The following is a 21,939-nucleotide window of genomic DNA, read 5'->3' on the forward strand; positions in this document are numbered from 1 at the left end:
TGTATGTCTATGTTTATGTATGTTTCTTACTGAAACACCAATTGTTTCCAAATCCCAAATGATATTGTTCTAAATTTTAAATCTCAACAGCTGTCAAGGTAGGACTAATAAGTTTTTACAAGTTTTTGTTAGTCATGATTTCTTTTTGGTTTAAAGTATCTTGATTTCTGGGGCGATGCCTCTCCTATACTGTTTGTTACCACACCTCCTCATAGAGTTCTCTGTGTTGTCTATATACACATACAGACACACATATACACACATACATAAGGTACACAGGTAAGTATAATGTATAGACTTAAAATAACTTCTACAAAATACAGCTCCTGAAAAAAGAAAATTACTATATAACTAAAAAGTGATCCTCTGCTAATTACACACAACGAAAACAATAACAAGAAAGATGAATTAATTTTGTTAACTCTAAGGAACAGATACTGAAAATCTAGTCCATGGCCAGGACGAGCAGCACCAGTTCATCTTCTGCAAACTAACAGAAATTCAAATTCTTGAACACCATCCAGATTTACAGAGTCTCTGGCAGTGGAGACCCAAAAATCTGCTTTAACAAAAGCTCCAGATAAGTCTTAAGCACACTGAAGTTGAAGAAACACTAATCTAAATAAGAAGTAACTTTAAAATTTAACATTTCTATCCAGAAATCAAATCTGAATAGGAGCTAACCTGTTTCTTTCATTAAGACTTAGTTTGTAGGCTGGGGAAAAGGTGGCTGTTGGTTCCAACAGGTCAACATCACCCTTCTGCTCTAAGACAGAGGGCCAAGTCCTCAACACAGCCCACAGGTCTGGAAGTGATGGCCTGGTCCTGTCTAAGTATGGTTTTGTACCTGTGCTGGGTTCCTGCCATACTAGCCTTCTTTGGTTCCCCTGGCACATGCTACCCAGTTTACCTGGCATGACTTTCTACTGTCCCTTCGCCTTGCTAGCTTAAATGGCACTTCCTTACAGATGTTCCTCATCTTCACAGGTCAAACACCCTGAGCACACAGTAGGCACCTATGTTTTTGTTTTTTTTTTTGGTTGTTTTAATGAGTAGTTAACTATTATGTGTTCTCAAAGTACCATGTGTTATGTAAGAACAATCCACTGATGCAGCTGTACAGTACTAAGTATCATTGCATGATGCCTGGTCTATGGACACCTTTGTTTTGTCAGCAGCAATCACAGCATATGGCATAACAAGAGGCTTTCAATCAACATTTATTGAATAAAGGGAAGAATAAAAGTTTGTGACTGTTGGCATGTTTGGCTAAACTCAGTCATGGCCTAATTTGTATGGAGGTAAACCTAGAAGGCCCCAATAAGGCAATCACAAAGGTAAGTGATTTCACGTATAAATGCCTGGCCGAACAAGTGTGCTGAGGGTGACAGTACACTGAGATAACACCCCACAGGCATCCTGGCATGCTGACAGCATGCAAATAGTCATTACATTTCTTTTTCCTTCTTTGGTCAGAAAGACAGAGAGAACGCAGAAGAATGTAAGGCAGCAGGCAGAGAAGAAGGCTCCTTGCTGAGCAGGGAACCCGATGTGGGGCTCGATCCTAGGACCCTGAGATCATGGCCTGAGCTGAAGGCAGATGCTCAACCAACTGAGTCACCCAGGTGACCTGAAAAATTTAATGAATAATATAATTAATTAAATTAATGGCTACCACAGCAAGCACAGATAACTGATTATTTTATAATTCTGAAAAAATTATGTGATTATCACCCAAATGAAATGTGTCTTGGAAGAACTAGAGCACAACTGTTACACCAATAAGAAAGTGATATTTGAGAGCAATTACATGGATTAATACACCACTGGCACTTGAATGATGATCAAACCTGTGTTTTAGGAGTTTAGAAGAATACATGCCTGGATACAGGTTCATGACTACCTGACTGAGTGACCGAGAAAAGTAGACTGAGTTACCTATACCCTGGTTATTCCTGGCAATCTTCACGCTGCATCAATTAGAGCTGATTTTCTACTTTCCTGCTCTACCAACAGGATTTCTAACTTCTAAGATTAAAAGTTGAATGTCTAAAAAAAAAAAAAAAAAAAATGCTGAATGTCTAAAAGTAATAGCCTGGGATGCAAAGGTACCTGTGTGGTCCAGCGTGGCATTCAAAACCACAAGAAGACTGCCGGTTGCCCTCAGTACTTTCAGGCCATGTGCCAGAATGCTGGCCAGCTACAGATAAACTTGATCAGACCAGTGCTTTATTCTAAGTCCATGCAGCGCTGAAACTCCAGATAATGCTATGCAAATGTATGCAACTCACTTGACCTCACTTTCAAATTCCACAGGGCCTCAAAAGAGGTCCCTAGGAGAAAAATAAGATTTCAAAATGGACAGCTATGAGGAGAGCCAAGGACACTAAAGACAGAAAAAGAGAATCACAATTACAAATACCAAGCTTTATAACTCCACAGAGGAAAAGAAAACTTCAAGCCGGCAATTAAGATGTTTTAAAATGTGTCTTTCCTGAAAGCTTTTCCCAAGTAAACAGCCTTCCAGAAAACCACTATTACTACAAGACTCCCAGCTAATAACACAGCTTAGGCAAGATGAATACAGATTAAAAGAAACCATCTGCCTCACAGCCTTCTGATAGCAATGTATAAGAAGTTGTAATGAATGGAACAGAAGTGAGAGTCCAGAAATAAGTTCTAGATTTAAAGTCAACTGATTTTGATAAGGATGCCAAAACAATTCAGTGGGGAGGAAGAATGGTCTCTTTAACAAATGGTGGGGGGACACAAGGATATCCACATGCAGAAGAATGAAATTGCACCCCTACCTCAAGATCCCATACAAAAATTAAAGGGGATCTAAATTTAAGAGCCAAAACTATATCTCTTAGAAGAAACTGTAGGTATAAATCTTGACCTTGAATTAAGCAATGTTTCCTTAGCTATGATACCAAAAACATAAGTAGCCACACAAAAATACATAAATTGAATTTCATCAAAAATTAAAAACTTTTATGCTTCAAAGAATCCTATCATAAAAGGGAAAGGTAATCCACACAATGGGAGAAAACACTTGCAAGTCATATAATCTGATAAGGATCTAGTACCCAGAATAAAGAATTATTCCAACTTGATTTTTTTTTTTTTTTTTTTTTTTTTACAATTTCCAACTTGATTTTAAAAAGACAACTCAATTTAAAAATAAGCAAAGGATCTGAATAGACAACTCCAAAGGAGACATACAGATGGCCAATAAGCACATGAAAAGATACTGAACGTCACTATAAGGGAAATGCAAATCAAAGTCACAATGAGAAACATGTTATATCCACTGGGATGTCTAGAATCAAAAGGACAGATAGTAACAAGTGTTGACAAGGATGTGGACAAACTGGAACCTGCATGTACTTCTTGAGAGATTTTTAAATGGTGTAGCTACTTTAGAAAAACGGTTTAGCAGTTTCTTTAAAAAGGGTAAAGACAGAGATACCATACGACCTAGCAATTCCACTACTATAATATACCCCCAAAAATGAAAATATATGCCCACCAAACACTTGTACATGAATGCTTATGAACTAATGAATGGATCAATCTGGTATATCTGCACAACAGAATATTACTCTGCCACAAAAAAGAATGCAGTACTCATATATGCTACAACATGACCTCTGAAAACATGCTGAGTGAAATAAGCCAGCCACCAAAGCCCCCACATTATATGACTTTATTTATATGAAATATCCAAAATAGGTAAATCTATAGAGAAAAGTAGATCTGTGGTTACCTAGGACTAGAGAGGGAGAGGGTTAAGGGGTAGGGAAAGGGGTGACCACCAGTGACTGTGGAGCTTCTTCTGGGGTGATGAAAATGTTTAAAATTGACTATGGTGATGACTGCACAACTGTAAATATACTGAAAATCAATGAACTATGTATTTTGAGTAGGTGAAATGTATGGTATAATAAAAGCTTTAAAAGTGAAGAAAAAGAAGCATCATAAAAGTAGTCACAATTTTTCTTTATATAGAGCACATGTGCATTGAGGGATGAAATAAAGCCTAGAAAAAGAGCCAGGACTGGCAGTTTGCTTGTTTATTCATTCGTTCATTTATTCACTCAACAAATATTTAGTAAGTATGTATTATGACTAGGTGTTGTTCTAGGCACTAGAGATAAAGAATCTCTGCATATAGAAAGGGCACCTGTGGGGGGATAAGAGAAAATAGTATGAATAAGAAACAGACACTATCTTTACAAGTGATAAATACATTAGAAAAAAATAAGGAAACAAAAGCAGGTAGGAAAAGCTAAGGGGTGCGATTTTAAGGAACACAGTCAGGACAGATCTTACTGAGAAGGTGGCAGGTAAATAAAACTCTAAAACAGGTGAGGGAGTGAGCCACGGGTGTGGGGATAACAAAGGATAGGCAGAGGGAATCACAAAGGCCCTGAGCAAGAAGCACACTTAGCATGTTTGCTGCCAGAGCGAACAAGGGAAAGAAGATTAAGAGCTGAAGTCAGAGAGGAGTGAGAAGCCATCTCCTATAAGGCCCTGGAGGTAAGGACACTGAGCAAAGTGAGAAGAGACCTTCATTTTAATGGGATCATACTCGCCATCAGGTTGAGAGTAGGCTGAAGGGGAGAAAGGACAGAAAGAAAGGTCAGCGAAAACATCTCTGGTCATAGCTGAGGTAGAGGTAGATAACCTGAATGGCAGTGGCGCAGGAGGTGTTGATGTGGTCAGAAGCTGATACATGTACGGAAAGACTGAGAAGTTGCTAATGAACATAAAGTTTGAGGGACTCAACAACTCTAAGGTTTCTGGCCTGAGCAAACTGAAAGATGAATTTCTTTCTCCATAAAGTGCTTAGGCAGTGATTTCAATAATTAGCACTGATAAAGCACCATTGTCAAGCCAACTGTCATGCTGGACCCACTGTAAGATGTCCTGTAACACCAGAAAATCGGTTTCACTTTCAAGGTGAAAGGCAGTATATAGTTTATTCCCTTCTCAACTAAGAGGTTCTGCATGGGACTTAATACATCTTTTAATCAAATATTATACATAAAAAGAGAGTATTTATAATGTATTTACTGCTACAGAAAACACTAAAAGACAGTATACTTCATTGGGGTGCTCTGGCCCATAGAGAGTGGCAGCAGTAGGACACAGAATGCCCTCAGGGTTCTGCGGAAGCTGACTGGCATTCTATTCTTCCCCTTGTGCAGCTTGAAGGAGAACTGGCATCCATCGTGTAGATGCTACACTAGTCTCTGCAGTACAGTCTACTCCAAAGTGCATGTAATCATAGTCCCTCTAGGAAGCTCCCTAGTATCTGCTGCCTCTCTTAACCCTAAAGGGCTTTCTAGAGGAGGCAGGACCGGGGTGGGGTTGCGAAGGCAAAATAATGTAATTGTGATGAAGAATAGGAGAAAACACAGAAAAAAAGGCAGGTCAACAATCAACAATAGGATGAAAGATTTCAACATTTTCTTAACAAAAACACCAACATTTAGATATTCTAAGACAGCTGCCAACTTAGTAATATTACTATCAGCCATAATTGATGTCCTAAAACAATTTTTTTAAATTTAAGTACAATTAAACATTTTTCTAATACCTAATAACTGCATAGGCCATGAAATATTTATTTAAACATGACATCTAATGTTAGCCCATCATAACATCACAGAAATGTATTATTTTATAAGTTCATAAATTAATTAAAAATAGCATATTGGTTACTATATCAGAAACATTTTTGATTGACAGCACTATTTCTGAGACAGCAGAATTATGAAATAGATTTAGATCTTCCCCCAATTAATACCCTGTTTTGTGTTACTGAATGAACTGAAAAAACTCAGCAGTGTTAGCACTGACTACATTAACTGCTGGGATAATTTTTGTGCAGCTGAAGCCATTTATTTCTCAAGGAAGGAAGCCTGAGTGCCTAAATTTATTCTAATTCAAGAAAACATAAAGTACTATAGTAAGTTACCACATTTATTTATCCCAAAGAAGAAAATAAATGAAGACAATGCATATTCTTCTTATTTGCTCTAATATTCCTTAAATAACAAATTTCCCAGAGCCTGAGGAATATGAACGTCATGCCTTCCTAATTTACACTTTGTCAGCAACTTTATTATAGATGCTACTTTGTTCAAGGGCTACAGGATGGAGGACAAGACTCATTGTGTTGCTCCAGCCAATATTACCATGTGACCCTGGGCATAATCCCTTGTTTCCATAATAGGAACCTGGTATTAATGTACCATCTGCCATCTAGTGAACGAAATTTACATATGTAATAGAACATAATTTATTGTGATTCAGAGTTAAATAACATTTACTCAGTGGCAGATACTATAGGAGGCTTTTTATATCTTCTCTCCTTTTACATACTGAGAGTAGAGATTAAATCTTATGTTTCTCTTAGAAATATTACAATGTCATCTATGGAAGCTGAATCTATAGTAGGAGCTCAGGTGAAAATAGTCATGCTTTCTTATGGATAATGCAGGCATAACTCGGTTGTCTAATAAACAATGTAGTCAGGCCATAAGGTACACATGGTGAATCAAACCCTCTTCATACCTAAGTTCCTGCATGTGTGCATTAAAAAACAAAGACAAGAATATTAAAAGTCATAGGACATTAAAATCTAAGATTTTATATAAAATATATATGACATTAGGAGTATTAAAAGATTATAAAATATTAAAATTCTTCTGTGACCTACACAGTATTTAGGGTGCTAATGAACACATCAGTAAGAGCAGCAGTGAAAGAATATGTCACTGGATAATGTAAGACACCACAGAAACACAAATTCAGTCCCCTCACAGCATTCCTAATTCACTAAAAAAGTGAAACACAAAACACTAAAATCATTAAGGCCCTTCAGGTTACCTGCACTTGTAATAAATTTTTTTTTAGATTTTATTTATTTATTTATGTACTTATTTGTCAGAGAGAGAGCACACAAGCAGGCAGAGTGGCAGGCAGAGGCAGAGAGAGAAGCGGGCTCCCTGACAAGCAAGGAGCCCAAAGTGGGACTCCATCCCAGGACCCGGGGATCACGACATGAGCCGAAGGCAGCAGCTTAACCGACTGAGCCACCCAGGTGTCCCTGTAATAAATTCTATCCCATAAACTGAATAGCCTCTTTGGGTTAACACTCTCTTAACAGACTTTTAAAGTGCTCTTTCTCTGAAAAATTGTCAACACTTAATTGGTCAGCACAAACTGACACCAAAAAACACATTTTTCTGTATGTATATTACATACACATAGTATTAATTTGTGTGTAAATAAAAACAAATCAAAAAAATGTGCATATAAACTGAGACTTCATTAATAAAATCTTAAGAATTCAAGAGTTTTTAAATGTCGGCTACCACAACAAAAATAAGGAACAATAAAAATGCTAAAAATAGAAACCTAGCTAAATGTACTGAGAATTCAAAGATTCCCATAAAATTACTGTATAATTAAGGGAGCAAGCAATCTTAAATAACTCACGCTCTATTTTTAAAACCAAAAGCATCTCATGAAAAAACCCAACAAAATAAAACCAAAAACAACCAGTTATAGAAATCTGGACTCTATTTGAAAGTAGTTCTATATTCTACCCTGTTTCATTTACAAGTTGATTTAATCTAAGATGGAAAAAATGGTAAGTATTTGCCAAAAAAATGTGGTTAAAGAAGGTAGCAATCAGAAAACTTTTAAACTATTGGTATTAATTCTAAAAATAACCTAACAGTTTAGCAATTTTGGACATTGCTGCTATGAACATTGTGGTGCAGATGCCCCTTTTTTTCACTACATCTGTATCTTTGGGTCAAATACCCAGTAGTGCAACTGCTGGGTTTTAGGGTACTTCTATTTTTAAAGTCCTGAGGAACCTCCATATGGTTTTCCAGAGTGGCTGCACCAGTTTGCATTCCAACCAACAGCACAGGAGGGTTTCCCTGTCTCTGCAACGTAACCAACATCTGATGCTTCCTAAGTTGTTAATTTTAGCCACTCTGACTGGTGTGAGGTGGTATCTCATTGTGGCTTTGATTTGTATTTCCCTGATGGCTAGTGATGCTGAACATTTTTTATGTGTCTCTTGGCCATTTGTATGTCTTCTTTGGAAAAATGTCTGTACATGTCTTCTGCCCATTTCTTGACTGGATTATTAGTTTTTTTGGGGTGTTGAGTTTGATAAGTTCTTTACAGATCTTGGATACCAGCCCTTTATCTGTAATGTCATATGCAAATATCTTCTCCCTTCCATGGGTTGCCTTAGTTTTGCTGTTTCCTTTCTACATCAAAAACTTATGATGTACTATATGCTGTCTAACTGAACATAATAATAATAATAATAAACCTAATATATAACAATAATCCTGTCAAATGGGAATATTTCCCAGGCTCAGCTGTTTGTAAGGCATAAGCAGATGGCCCTCAGATTCTAAGGGGTCAGGAGGCAATGAAGAAAGTGTTGGTAAATTCCAGTTAGAAAGTTCAATAGTATATACCTTGGCTCATTTTATTTCACATGAAATTTTAAACTATTTACTATTTTTTCCTACTAAAAAAGCACAAACCTACAAAAGTATGACCACTACAAAATTATGGACTGGTAAAATCTGAAATAAAGAGGTTTAACATTACTTTTTACGGATGATGTCATGTTCTACGAAAGAAGTACTATCACTTCTTAGCTGCATGTGTAACTAAGACACATACATCTACTCCCATCAATTTATGGTACATAACAGAGGCTACCTTAAAGGACTTGAAACTTTCAATGCAAATATAGATATGTCTTCTGAGCTCATTGTTCTATAACTAAAATAACTTAAACATTATTGCCCAGAGTCATCCTACAAATGTGTTTTCCCTAGAAACTGGCTAATGTTAAACAGATTCAAAACCAAGTATTTGGATCACTCACCTATAAAATTTATTTTTCAAATCCAGTGGTAAATGTTTTTAATTTTACATTTTAGAATGAAAATGTCAGTCTCCTTTATTACTAACTAGATAAAAAGATCTGACTTACTGACTCTGGACCTCTGAATAACTGGTTTTGCTTGTCTCAGTAAGACCAGCAGTAACTTGGGAATTTCTCTCAATAGACCTTCTCACAAATGGTTGCTAATATGAGGTCTAGGACATCTCTAGGGTCTACATATTTTTTCAATTTTCAAATAAAAGTTTCAATTTCAAGAAAGGATGCTTTCTTGTCAAATGCTTTTTCTGCATCTATTGAAAGGATCATATGGTTCCTGTTCTTTCTTTTATGTAGTCTATCACACTGATCGATTTGCAGATGTTGAACGTGTCTTATGGCCTAGGAATAAATCCCACTTAGTCATGGTAATTTTTTAAATGTACTGTTGGATCCTATTAGCTAGTATCTTGGTGAGAATTTTGCATCCATGTTCATCAGTGATATTGGTCTGTTATTCTCCTTTTTGGTGGGATCTTTGGTTTTAGGATCAAGGTAATACTGGCCTCATATAAAGAGTTTGGAAGTTTTTCTTTCTATTTTTTTTAAACAGCTTGAGAAGAATAGATATCAATTCTTCAAATGTTTGAGAAGAATAACTCTGGGAAGCCCCCTGGCCCTGGACTCTTGTTTATTGGGAGGTTGCTGATTACTGCCTCAATTTCCTTGCTGGTTACAGATCTGTTAAGTTTTCCTAATTCTTCCTGTTTCAGTTTTGGTAGTTGATACGTTTTTAGGAATGCATCCATTCCCTCCAGCTAGCCTAATTTGTTGGCATATAGTCGCCCATAATATGTTCTAATAATGGTTTGTATTTCCTCAGTATTGGTTGTGCTCTCTCCTCTTTCATTCATGATTTTATTCATTTGGGCCCTTTCCCTTTGTTTTTGATAAAACTGGCTAGCAGCTTATTGATCGTATTATTTCTTTCAAAGAACAAGCTTCTAGTTTCATTGATTTGTTCTACTATTCTCTTGGTTTCTGTATCGTTGATTTCTGCTCTAATCTTTATTAATTCTCTTCTCAAGCTAAGCTTAGGCTTTATTTGCTGTTCCTTCTCCAGCTCCTTTAGGAGTAATGTTAGGTTTCTTGTTTCTTGAGAAAGGCTTGTATTGCTACACATTGTTCCCTCTTAGGACCATCTTTGGTGCATCTCAAAGGGTTTGAACAGTTGTGTTTTCATTTTCATTTGTTTCCATAGGTTTTTTCATTCTTCTTTAACTTCCTGGTTGACCCATTCATTCTTAATAGGATACTTTTAACCTCCATATATTTGAGATCTTGCCAAATTTCCTCTTGTGATTAAGTTCAAATTTCGAAGCACTGTGGTCTGAAAATATGCAGGGAGTGATCCCAATCTTTTGGTACCTTTTGACCCCTGACTTGTGACCCAGTTTGTGACCTATTCTGGAGAATGTCCCATGTGCACTTCAGAAGAGTGTGTATTCTGTTGCTTTAGGATGGAATGTTCTGAATATTTTGAAGTCCATCTGGTCCAGTGTGTCATTCAAAGCCCTTGTTTCCTTGTTGTGATCTGCTTCAAAGATCTGTCTATTGCATAAGTGGGGTGTTAAAGTCCCCTACTATTAATATCAATATGTTTCTTTTATTTTATTATTAACTGGTTTATCCAATAGGCTGCTCCCTGGTTAGGGATATACATATTTATAATTGTTAAATCTTCTTGTGGATAGACTGTTTAACTACCATATAGTGTACTTGCTTATCTCTTTTGGTTTAAAATCTAATTTGTCTGATATATGCATTGCTTCCCCAGCTTTCTTTTGATGTTCATTAGCATGATAAATGGTTTTCCACCCCATCATTTTCAATCTGGAGGTGTCTTTGGGTCTAAAATGAGTCTCTTGCAGACAGCTTATCAACAGGTCTTGCTTTTTTATCCAATTTGATATCCTGTGTCTTTTGATTGGGGCATTTAGCCCATTTACATTCAGAATAACTACTGAAAGACATGAACTTAGTGCCACCATATTACCTGTAAAGCCTCTGTTTCTATACACTGTCCTTGCTCCTTTCTGGTCTATGTTAACTTCTGGGCTCTCTCCTCGCTTAAAAGATCTCCTTTAATATTTCTTGCAGGGCTGGTCTACTGATCACAAATTCTTTTAGCTTCCATTTGTCCTGGAAGTTTTTTTAAATCTCTACTATTATTTGGAATGACAGACTTGATGGATAAAGTATTCTTGGCTGTCTGCGTTTCTCATTTAGCTTCCTAAATATATCATGCTTGTCCTTTTGGCCTACCAGGTCTCTAAGGATAGGTCTGCTGCCAATCTAATGTTTCTACCCTTATAGGTCATGGACCTTGTTCCAAGCTTGTTCCAAGCTTCTTTCAGTATTTTCTCTCTGTCTCTGAGATTTGAAAGCTTCACTACTATATGTTGGTTGTTGACCTATTTTTACTGATTTTGAGGGGGGTTTCTCTGTGTTTTCTGGACTTAAATGCCTATTTCCATCCCCAGATTAGGAAGTTCTCTGCTAAAATTTGCTCCAATATACCTTCTGTCTCCCCGTCTCTGCATTCCCAAATATTCTAATATTGTTTCACTTTACGGTATTACTTGTCTCTTGAATTCTCCCCTTCATGATCCAGTAGTTGTTTATCTTTCTTTTTCTCAGCTTCCTTATTCTCCATCACTTTGTTTTCTATATCATTAATTCTCTTTTCTGTCTCATTTATCCTAGCAGTTACAGACTCCATTTTTTATTGTACCTCATGAATAGCCTTTTTGATTTGACTTGATTGGATTTCAGTTCTTTTATTTCTCCAGAAGGGGATTCTCTAGTGTCTTCTATGATTTTTTTCAAGCCCAGCTAGTATCTTTATATTCATTTTTCTAAACTCCAGTTCTGGCATCTTACTTATATCCATATTGATCAGGTCCCTCTTGTTCTCTTTTTTGAGATGAGTTTTTCCATCTTGCCATTCTTGCAGAAAGTGGTCGCTTTTCTATTTGTAGGATTGCAGCAATTCCCTTCTTAGATCTGAGGTTGGGTTTACAGTGTTCTAAATGATTTGACAGCAATCTAGCTGAATTCCTGGGACCAGACAAAACTAAGATCTCCTACTCCCCTTTTAAAAAATTTATTTATTTGAGAGAGAGAGAGAGAGAGAGAGAGAGAGAAAGACAGCAGAGCAAGCAAGAGAGAACATGAGCGGGGTGGGGGAGAGGCAGAAGCAGGCTCCCCGCTGAGCGGGAGTCTGATGTGGGGCTCAGTCCCAGGACCCTGGGATCTGAGCCAAAGGCAGATACTTAACCAACTGAGCCACCCAGGCACCCCTTTTTTGATTAAAACTCTTCACAGTATAGGGATAGAGGGAACACACCTCAATATTACAAAAGCCATATATGAAAAGCCCACAGTGAATATCATTATCAATGGGAAAAAACTGAGAGCTTTCCCCCTAAGGTCAGGAACACGGCAATGATGTCCACTATCACCACCACTGTTCAACAATGTACTAGAAATCCTAGCCTCAGCAATCAGACAACAAAAAGAAATAAAAGGCATCCAAATTGGCAAAGAAGTCAAAATCCCACTCTTTGCATATTACATGATACTCTATGTGGATATCCAAAAGCTGCCACCCCCAAATTACTGGCACTCAAATAGGAATTCAGTGAAGTGGCATGATATAAAATCAATGCACAGAAATCAGTTGCATTTCTGTACACTAACAATGAGACAGAAGAAAGAGAAATTAAGAGTTGATCCTATTTATAATTATAATTATAATTATACCAAAAACCATAAAATATCCAGCAATAAACCTAACCAAAGAGGAAAAGGATCTGTACTCAGCAAACTATAAAACTCATAAAAAAAATTGAGGAAGACGCAAAGAAATGGAAAAACATTCCATGCTCATGGATTGGAAGAACAAATATTGCTAAAATGTCTATGCTACCTACAGCAATCTATACACTCAATGCAATCCCTATCAAAACATCAACTTTTTTCACAGAGCTGGAACAAATAATCCTAAAATTTGTATGGAACAGGAAAAGAGCCCAAATAGCCAAAGTAATGTTGAGAAAGAAAACCAAAGCTGGTGGCATCACAATTCCAGACTTTAAGCTCTATTACAAAGCTGTCATCATCAAGACAGTATGGTACTGGCACAAAAACAGACACATAGAGCAACGGAACAGAATAGAGAGCCCAGAAATAGACTCTCAAGTCTATGGTCAACTAATCTTTGACAAAGCAGGAAAGAATGTCCAATGGAAAAAAGACAGTCTCTTCAATAAATGGTGTTGGGAAAATTGGACAGCCACATGCAGAATGAAACTAGATCACTTTCTGACACCATACAGAAAAATAAACTCAAAATAGATGAAAGACCTAAATATGAGACAAGAATCCACCAAAATCCTAGAGGACAAGGCAGAAACCTCTGAATTTAGCCACAGCAACTTCTTGTCAGACAAAAGCAAAAATGAACTATTGGGACTTCATCAAGATAAAAAGGTTCTGCACAGCCAAGGAAACAGCTGACAAAACCAAAAGACAACTGACAGAATGGGAGATATCTACCTGCAAATGTCTTACCAGATAAAGGGCTACTATCCAAAATCCATAAAGAACTTATCAAACTCAACACACAAAAAACAAATAACCTAATCAAGAATGGGCAGAAGATATGAAGACATTTCTCCAATGAAGACATACAGATGGTCAACAGACACATGATAAAATACCAACATCACAGACACATGATAAAATGCTCAACGTCACTTGGCATCACGGAAATGCAAATCAAAACCACAATGAGATATCACCTCACATCAGTCAGAATGGCTAAAATTAACAAGTCAGGAAATGACAGATGATGGCAAGGACACGGAGAAAGGGGAGCCCTCTTACACTTTCGGTGGAAATGCAAGCTGGTGCAACCACTCTGGAAAATAGCATGGAAGTTCCTCAGAAAGTTGAAAATACAGCTACCCTACAACCCAGCAACTGCACTATAAGGTACCCACTCCAAAGATACAAGTGTAGTGATCTAAAGAGGCACCTGCACCACAATGTTTATAGCAGTAATGTCCACAAAAGCCAAACTATGGAAAGTGCCCAAAAGTCCATTAACAGATGAATGGATAAAGAAGATGTGGTATATATGTAAAATGGAATACTACTTAGCCATCAAAAAAAGAAATCTTGCCATCTGTGACAATGTAGATGGAACTAGAGGGTATTATGCTAAGCAAAATAAGTCAATCAGATGATCTGACAATCTATATGATCTGACTCACATGTGGAATCTAAGAAACAAAACAGAGGACCACAGGGGAAGGGAGGGAAAAATAAAACCAAATGAAATCAGAAAGGGAGACAAACCGTAAGAGACTCTTAATCATAGAAAATAAACTGAGGGGAGGGGGAAAAGGGATGGGGATACTGGGTAATGGAAATTAAGGAGGGCATGTGATGTAATGAGCACTGGGTATTATAGAAGACTGATGAATCACTGACCTCTACCTCTGAAACTAATAATATAGTGTATGTTAATTGAATTTAAATTTAAAAAATTAAAAAATAAATAAATCTTAAAAAAAATTTCAATTTCAGAAAGTCTAGCTGGAATTTGATATAATTATACCAACCCGGAATAAAAAATACCAATCCTCTAATAATTACTGCACGTGTTAATAATAGTTGTTTTGTATTTCCTTGCTACCCAATGGGCAAACAGAAAAAGTTCCTTTCACTGGCAGATATAATCTTTCAAAACTGAGATTTACAGGTAAAAATTAAGAGGTAACTGGTAATGGAAAAGACTGGATAGTACTGCTCAAAGATCATTAAAACTAACTGAGAGGAATAAAACCATGAAAGTTATGAAAAGTGGACACAAAAGTGAAGAGGACACCAAGTAAAGTGCCCTAAACACAACCTGGGTATTCAAGGAGTTCCGATTCATATAAGAGGGCGGCTTTGTGTCCAAAGCCTCCTACTACAACTGAAAATCATGTAGGAAGAATCTTAGTATTTTGAAATGTTTTCTTGTAGCAGACAGGTCTGTTTCTCAAGTCTTTAGAAAGGATTAGAATCTGGCTTAATTCTAGAGTTACATTTATAATAATACCTCTTAATTCAATCATTTCTGACCCAGAGTCCTCCAATAGCCTCTTCACTGGACTCCCTACTATTTATTCCTGTCTTCAACCCACTTTTCACAGAGCAGAGAAGATCGTAAGAATAAACAAAAACAAGTCCAATCATATCATACTCAGCTCTAACAGCTTCCATAATTCTTAGGAATAAGCTCCAACCCTGCCATTTTCTACAAGGCCCTGAATAACATGAACTACTCACCAAACAGTCAATCCCACCTTAGCTGTGCCAGCTTCCTTTCTTGCTCCTCCAAAGCTCCTTCCCACCACAGGGTCTTTGCATCTGTTATTCTCTTCCCTAGAATAGTTTCCTTTTCCTTCTTGTCCATCTAGAACCTCCCAATTAATCCTTGGGTCCCTGCTTAAAAGTGACTTCCTGTAAAAGTTAGGCTCTTTATGATCTCCCACTCCTCCTACCCTTCTGGCCTATTGTTGGAACTTTGCCTTCATCATACTCCTTGCCATAACTGGAACTGAGCTTCTACTATATGTTTAATGCTTTTTCCCAACCCTGTACTGTAAGCTCCATGAAGGAATAACTGTCTTTTATTTATACTGCTGTTTTCCCAGTGCTAGGCATATTGCAGGAAATACAGCACTGAAGGAAATATAATTTTGCCATGTGTTCTTGCATAAAGGCATGAAAATTAATCTACATCACACAAAATCATGACTCTATCAACAATACATAGCATAACATTAGCAAGTGTTTGTGAGAGTTTAACAAAGAAGCTGTTGTAGCAAATTTTTTCACAATCTTTTCATTCCCAAATACTCTAAATTTCTAACTAGGTTGCTAAGCTGGGGACACGTAGTGATGTTCCTTGAAAGTATTCATAGAATTCAGTGTGGCAGCAAAGTTTTCTGGATGGAAACAAACAGGCTCTCAAACCAAAGCCAATCAGCATTCAAATGAATGAGTCATTAAAAGAAATTGTGTCTGAAAGGCCACCCAAGAAGAAATGGTAAGAAATTCACCCAGGGTTCCCTTGGATTTAGCCAATTGACTTTTTTTTTTTTTTAAGATTTTATTTATTTATTTGACAGACAGAGATCACAAGTAGGCAGAGAGAGAAGGGGAAAACAGGCTCCCCACGAAAACAGGCTCCCCACTGAGCAGAGAGCCTGATGCCAGGCTTGATCCAAAGACCCTGAGATCATGACCTGAGCCAAAAGCAGAGGCTTAACCCACTGAGCTACCCAGGCACCCAGCCAATTCACTTATAACTTCAAATAAAACAAATACTTTCTAGAGGAAGCAAGTATACACAGAAACCTAAGTAAAAACTCAGGAAAGAGGTGTGAAATGAGGAATTCCCATGATTATGCCTTTACTATAAAAAAGTTCCAGATTGGGTGCCCGGGTATCTCAGTGGGTTAAAGCCTCTGCCTTAGGCTTAGGTCATGATCCCACGGTCCTGGAATCGAGCCCCACATCGGGCTCTCTGCTCTGTGGGGAGCCTGCTTCCTCTTCTCTCTCTGCCTGCCTCTCTGCCTACTTGTGATCTCTGTCAAATAAATAAATAAAATCTTTAAAAAAGTTCCAGATTATGGTAGATATTTCAAAGAAATTTGGTATCTAAGATTCATGTAAAATAGTGACATAACCACTTGAAATCTGGCAGACATATCTAAGTCTACACCATACTGATTCTGTTACCTGAGATCACTGTCAAATCTTAAACTTTAATATAGGACGTTCAGTTTTCTGTGGAACAAAAAAGCTCCATAATTTAAATACACAATATAAAAAAAATTTTTTTTAAATGAAGGGATATTTATTTTCAAGAATGTTAGCAAGGGGCACCTGGGTGGCTCAGCTGGTTAAGCAGCCAACTCTTGATTTTGGCTCAGGTCGTGGTCTCGGGGTTCTGGGATCCAGCTCCATGTTGGATCCTAACCAAGCAGGGAGTCTGCCTAAGGATTCTCTCACTCTCCCTCTGTCCTTCCCTGTACTTGTGTGAGCATATGTGTGCATGTGCACACTCTCTAAAATAAATAAATCTTAAAAAAAGAAACCTTCAACTCAATACTTAATGAAGAGAGAAAGGGGAAAATATGAAGAAAAAAATTAACAATTTAAACTGATAGCAAGAGGAGGCAACTCAAGGAGCTTTAGAAGCAAATGAATTGTATATTTTCTATCCTCTCACCTATCAACTCAAGACTTCCAAGAAATAAACCTGAAAGGATGGGAAGCTACCATCATCTCACTCAGTGTTTTCTATCTTACTTTCCTGATAGTGGGGAATGAATATGTGTTTGTGGTGTATGGTGGTGAAAGGAGGAAACTAACATTTGTTTCATGCCTACTGTGTCATGTGCTTACAGACACTACACACATATTAGAGTTAGTCCTTGGAACCAATCCACAGAGGTTACAGAAGTGAGATGACTGGCCAGCAATCACCTGGAGAGCATGTGACAGAGGCAGGGGTGTTCCTCCTATAACACCTTGCTGCCTTACTTGCCCTGGTTCTGCGGGAAACATTTTCATTTAGTGTGATGTTTCCAGTTTCTTCCTTTCCATTATTCCATCCAAATAAGTCTTCTTTCTCATTCTCTCAGAGAAATTTTATTAGCTTTCCCACTTTGTTCCATAGCTCAGAAATCAGGAAAAAGTAAACCTTTCTTCCCACAGAACAGCTGCTCCTTTATCACATTCTAAATAAACTGCTAATGATACCTATCATGTTTATCTCGAACCCCCAGAGCTGAAAAGGAACAGCTTACACTGCCCTCAGTCATTCTCAGTGCACAGCATTCTCACATGTAGAAGGTTCTCAATTTTCTCATTTATATAACATAAAGTAACAGCTTTTTAAAAATTTTAAGTTGTCAGCTTAGTTAAATCATTGCTCAATATCAAAATAATCATCTATTTTCTGATTTAAATGATTGCTTTGTCTGACATATCCTTGCATTAGGAGCACTTCCTAAAACTTTCCTACCACAGTGCTCTCAATAGCAGAGGAAACAAATCCATGCCACAGTAGCCAAAATTCATGAGAGATTTTATTCAAGTCTCACATTTTATTTTAGAAATTCAAGTAAATTTTGCATTCTGTTCCACTCAATAGTCTTTGCTTTTAATTTCCCTCCTTGGCACTATCAACAGTAACAATCTAGACAGTATCTCAGGTTTATTTCGTAGCATCTCAGACAGCATTCCAAAGCATACTCCTGGTGGAGTCAGAATCTATTCTTTTGAGAAGAACGGTAATGTGGTCTTTAACACAGTACTATGAAATGGTAAGCTGTGGATAATGAAACTTTATATTTACATGACACATTTCAATAACTGACAGATTTTTAAAACATTATTGTCATTTGTGTTCCGATCCTATAAAAGTGAAAAATCAGTATTTCCTCTACTGTGAAAAGGGAAGTGTATGAGACTTATATAATTATTAGTATATGAAATTTATAAAAATTTAATATACTTCCAATTTTTAGAATTCTGAAACTGAACTAATTTTATTCATAAAATTTATATATGTGTTATTAACTGTTTAGTCTTCCTACTCTATTCTAATCTCGAATAACAAGTACTAGAAGAAACACTTCATTTTTATTTTTACAAATTGGAAAATGTGGAAGTTGTGATATAAAGTTGAAAATTACCTTGTTTCTCTATAATGGAGTATGAGGCCAAAAATCCTCGTCCAGAAACATGGATCCCACTCATGAACAGCACTGTAATTTCATTGCTTTTCGATTCAATTGAATGGTTCATCTGCAACCCCAGACCACAGTATTTGCCTAGGAATGAAGAAAAAAATATATTTGGTATAACTCTCATGAAGTCAGTAATATTTACAATGTAGGTAAGAGCATCAGAAAAATATACCAAACTGGACATTAAACAGAAAATGATGACTAGAATGTTTAATGATTAAAAATCACATTACTCTGAAGAAAAAACAGCCAAGCAATAACTGTAAATAATTCAAAGGGAAAAAATGGTATAAGCATCAGTGATCTTACAAGGTTCAATTTCTTGTGAAAGACATTTCTTGTACACTCTTAGAATAGTGAGGAATTAAAAAAAAAATCTTAAAGCATTTCATGCATGCAGGTGGCTCATAAGCAAATGTATAGGTAATCAGTAATTTTCTAACATACTCCCCACAAGGTGCCCCTGGATTCCTTAAGATACCTCTTAAACCTTTTTCAGACTCCCCTCAATTCTTCTTCCAGGGATGACTGAACTTTAAGTCAATCCCTTTAGGTAATCATGCCCAGTCCTACAACTTTAACTATGCTCTGACAATTCACATACATCTCTACCCAGAGCTTTTTTCTTGAACTTTAGGTATATATATATCCAACTGCCAACTTTTTTCCTTTAATGTTTGACATATAAAAAGCATATCCTCAATACAGATTAATAAAAGGGAAAAAGAATAAAATTAGAGCAAGATTTCCACCAATAACTAACAAAAATGCATTTTTTAAAAAATATTTTATTTAATTATTTGACAGAGATCACAAGTAGGCAGAGAGGCAGGCAGAGAGAGAAGAGGAAGCAGGCTCCCCGCAGAGCAGAGAGCCCAATGTGGGGCTCGATCCCAGGACCCTGGGATCATGATCTGAGCTGAAGGCCAAGGCTTTAACCCACTGAGCCACCCAGGCACCCCAAAAATGCATTTTCTTAAGTGCCTGGTAACCTAACAAATTCTGAATAAAGAATAACATTCCAAAAATGTTTTTGGTTGTGGCAACATCATTCTAGAATAAGAATAATGTGTACTTCCACAAACACCATTTTCAAGGACGATGTATGATTTTGTGAATAAAATATCCTAAGCAATCAAGAAAAGCCCAATAGAACTGGTACGGGAGTTTAACAATGTCACAGGATCGATATAAAAAAATCAATTATATTTCCACATACTTGTCACAAATACTCTGAAATGAAATTTTTAAAACTTCTAACAGCATCAAAAATATTAGAATATTTGGGATAAATTTTTAAAGAAGAAATTCAAGGGATGCTGGGGTGGCTCAGTCAGTTAAGCATCTGACTTGTGATTTCACCTCAAGGTCATCTCAGGGCTGTGGCATCAAGCCCCCAGTTGGGCTCTGCTACGTGATGGAGCCTGATTTAGATTGTTTCTCTCTGCCCCAACCCCCAGGCTCATGGAACTTAAAAAAAAAAAAAAATCAAAACCAATACACCACAAAATAGAAAACACTGCTGAGAAAAACTAAAGGAAAACTAAATAAAATGGGAAACAGACCAACTTCATGAAGTGAAAGACTCAATACTGTTAAGATGTCAGTTCTCCCTACATTGATCTATTGATTCAATGTAATCCCTACCAAAATCCTAGTTTTTTTTTCCTTTTTAGAAATTAACAAGTTGAGGCTAAAATGTATATGGAAATGCAAAGGACAGAGAACAGCCAGAACTGTGTAGTGAAAAAGATAGTTGAAAGACTACTATAACCTGACTTTAAACTTATTATAAAACCACAGTAATCAAGACAGTGTACAGTGTAACAGCAAATCTAGATCTGTATCTAAATCTTTATTTATGTTTATGTCTACACCTGTATCTCCACATATTTCAGTAAAGTAGAACAAGAGTTCAGAAATAAACCCACATATGTGATCAACTGATTTCTGACAAAGGCATGAAGGTAATTCGATGGAGAAAGGATAACTCTTTCAACACGTATACTAAACCAGGTGGATATAAATATGCAAAAACAAATGAACTTAGAACTTTACTTCAAGTCAAAATGGATCACAGACTTAATTATAAGAGCTGAACTTATAGAACTCTTACAAGAAAACACAGGAGAAATCTTTGTGAATTTGGGCTAGGCAAAGAGTTCTTAGATCCAACACCAAAAAGCAAGTCCATTAAAGAAAAAAATGAATAATCTGCACTTAATCAAAATTTAAAATGTTCCCTCTTCAAAAGACACCAGTAAGAAAATGAAAAGACACAACACTGACTGGGACAAAATATTCACACAACATTAATCTGATAAAGAACCCATATCCAAAATGTGTGAAGAATTCTTACAACTCAAACAATTTCATCTTATAAAATGGGCAAAAGATTTAAATAGCCACATCTGTAAGATTTTATTTATTTACTTTGAAAGAGAGAGAAGGAGAGCATAAGCAGGGGCAGAGGGAGAGGGAGAAGCAAATTCCCCACTGAGTAGAAGACCAACAGAGGGCTCCGTTGCCAGGACACTGGGATCATGGCCTGAACTGAATGTAGATGCTTAACCAACTGAGCCACCCAGGTGTCCCAAACAGCCACGTCTATAAAGAAGACCTACCAAATGGCAAATGGATACATGAGAAGATGCTCAAGAGCGTTAGCCATTAGGGAAATTAATATTAAAACTATGAGATCTCATGACACTCTCACTAAAATGGCTATAATCAAAAAGACTGTTAATACCAAATATTGGTGAGGATGTGGAGAAAATGATATCTTCAAACACTGATGGTAGGAACTGTAAAATGGCATAGCCATTTCTGGGAGGAAATTTGGTAGTTTCTTTTTCTTTTTTTTTTTTTTTTTTAAGATTTTGTTTATTTATTTGACACAGAGAGAGAAATCACAAGTAGGCAGAGAGGCAGGCAGAGAGAGATGAGGAAGCAGGCTCCCTGCTAAGCAGAAAGCCCAATGCAGGACTGGATCCCAGGACCCTGAGATCATGACCTGAGCCAAAGGCAAAGCCTTAACCCACGGAGCCACCCAGGCATCCTAATTTGGCAGTTTCTTAAAAAGTTAAAATTTGTATATATTATCTCACACAATCTAGCAATTCCATT

General features: G+C 36.9%; 1 protein-coding gene across 1 annotated transcript in view; it reads right to left on the reverse strand.

Annotated features, from left to right (window-relative positions):
• Positions 1–21,939, reverse strand: part of DCBLD2 (discoidin, CUB and LCCL domain containing 2) — a 90,832-nt gene that overhangs the window by 22,915 nt on the left and 45,978 nt on the right. Inside the window, exon 3 of the mRNA XM_032852012.1 lies at positions 18,760–18,897. Coding sequence (XP_032707903.1) covers positions 18,760–18,897 — 138 coding nt within the window. The remainder of the gene's footprint in view (positions 1–18,759; positions 18,898–21,939) is intronic.

This window comes from Lontra canadensis, unplaced genomic scaffold (assembly GCF_010015895.1).
Source record: "Lontra canadensis isolate GAN:19392208 unplaced genomic scaffold, GSC_riverotter_1.0 scaffold6, whole genome shotgun sequence".
NCBI classification, from domain to species: Eukaryota; Metazoa; Chordata; class Mammalia; order Carnivora; family Mustelidae; genus Lontra; species Lontra canadensis.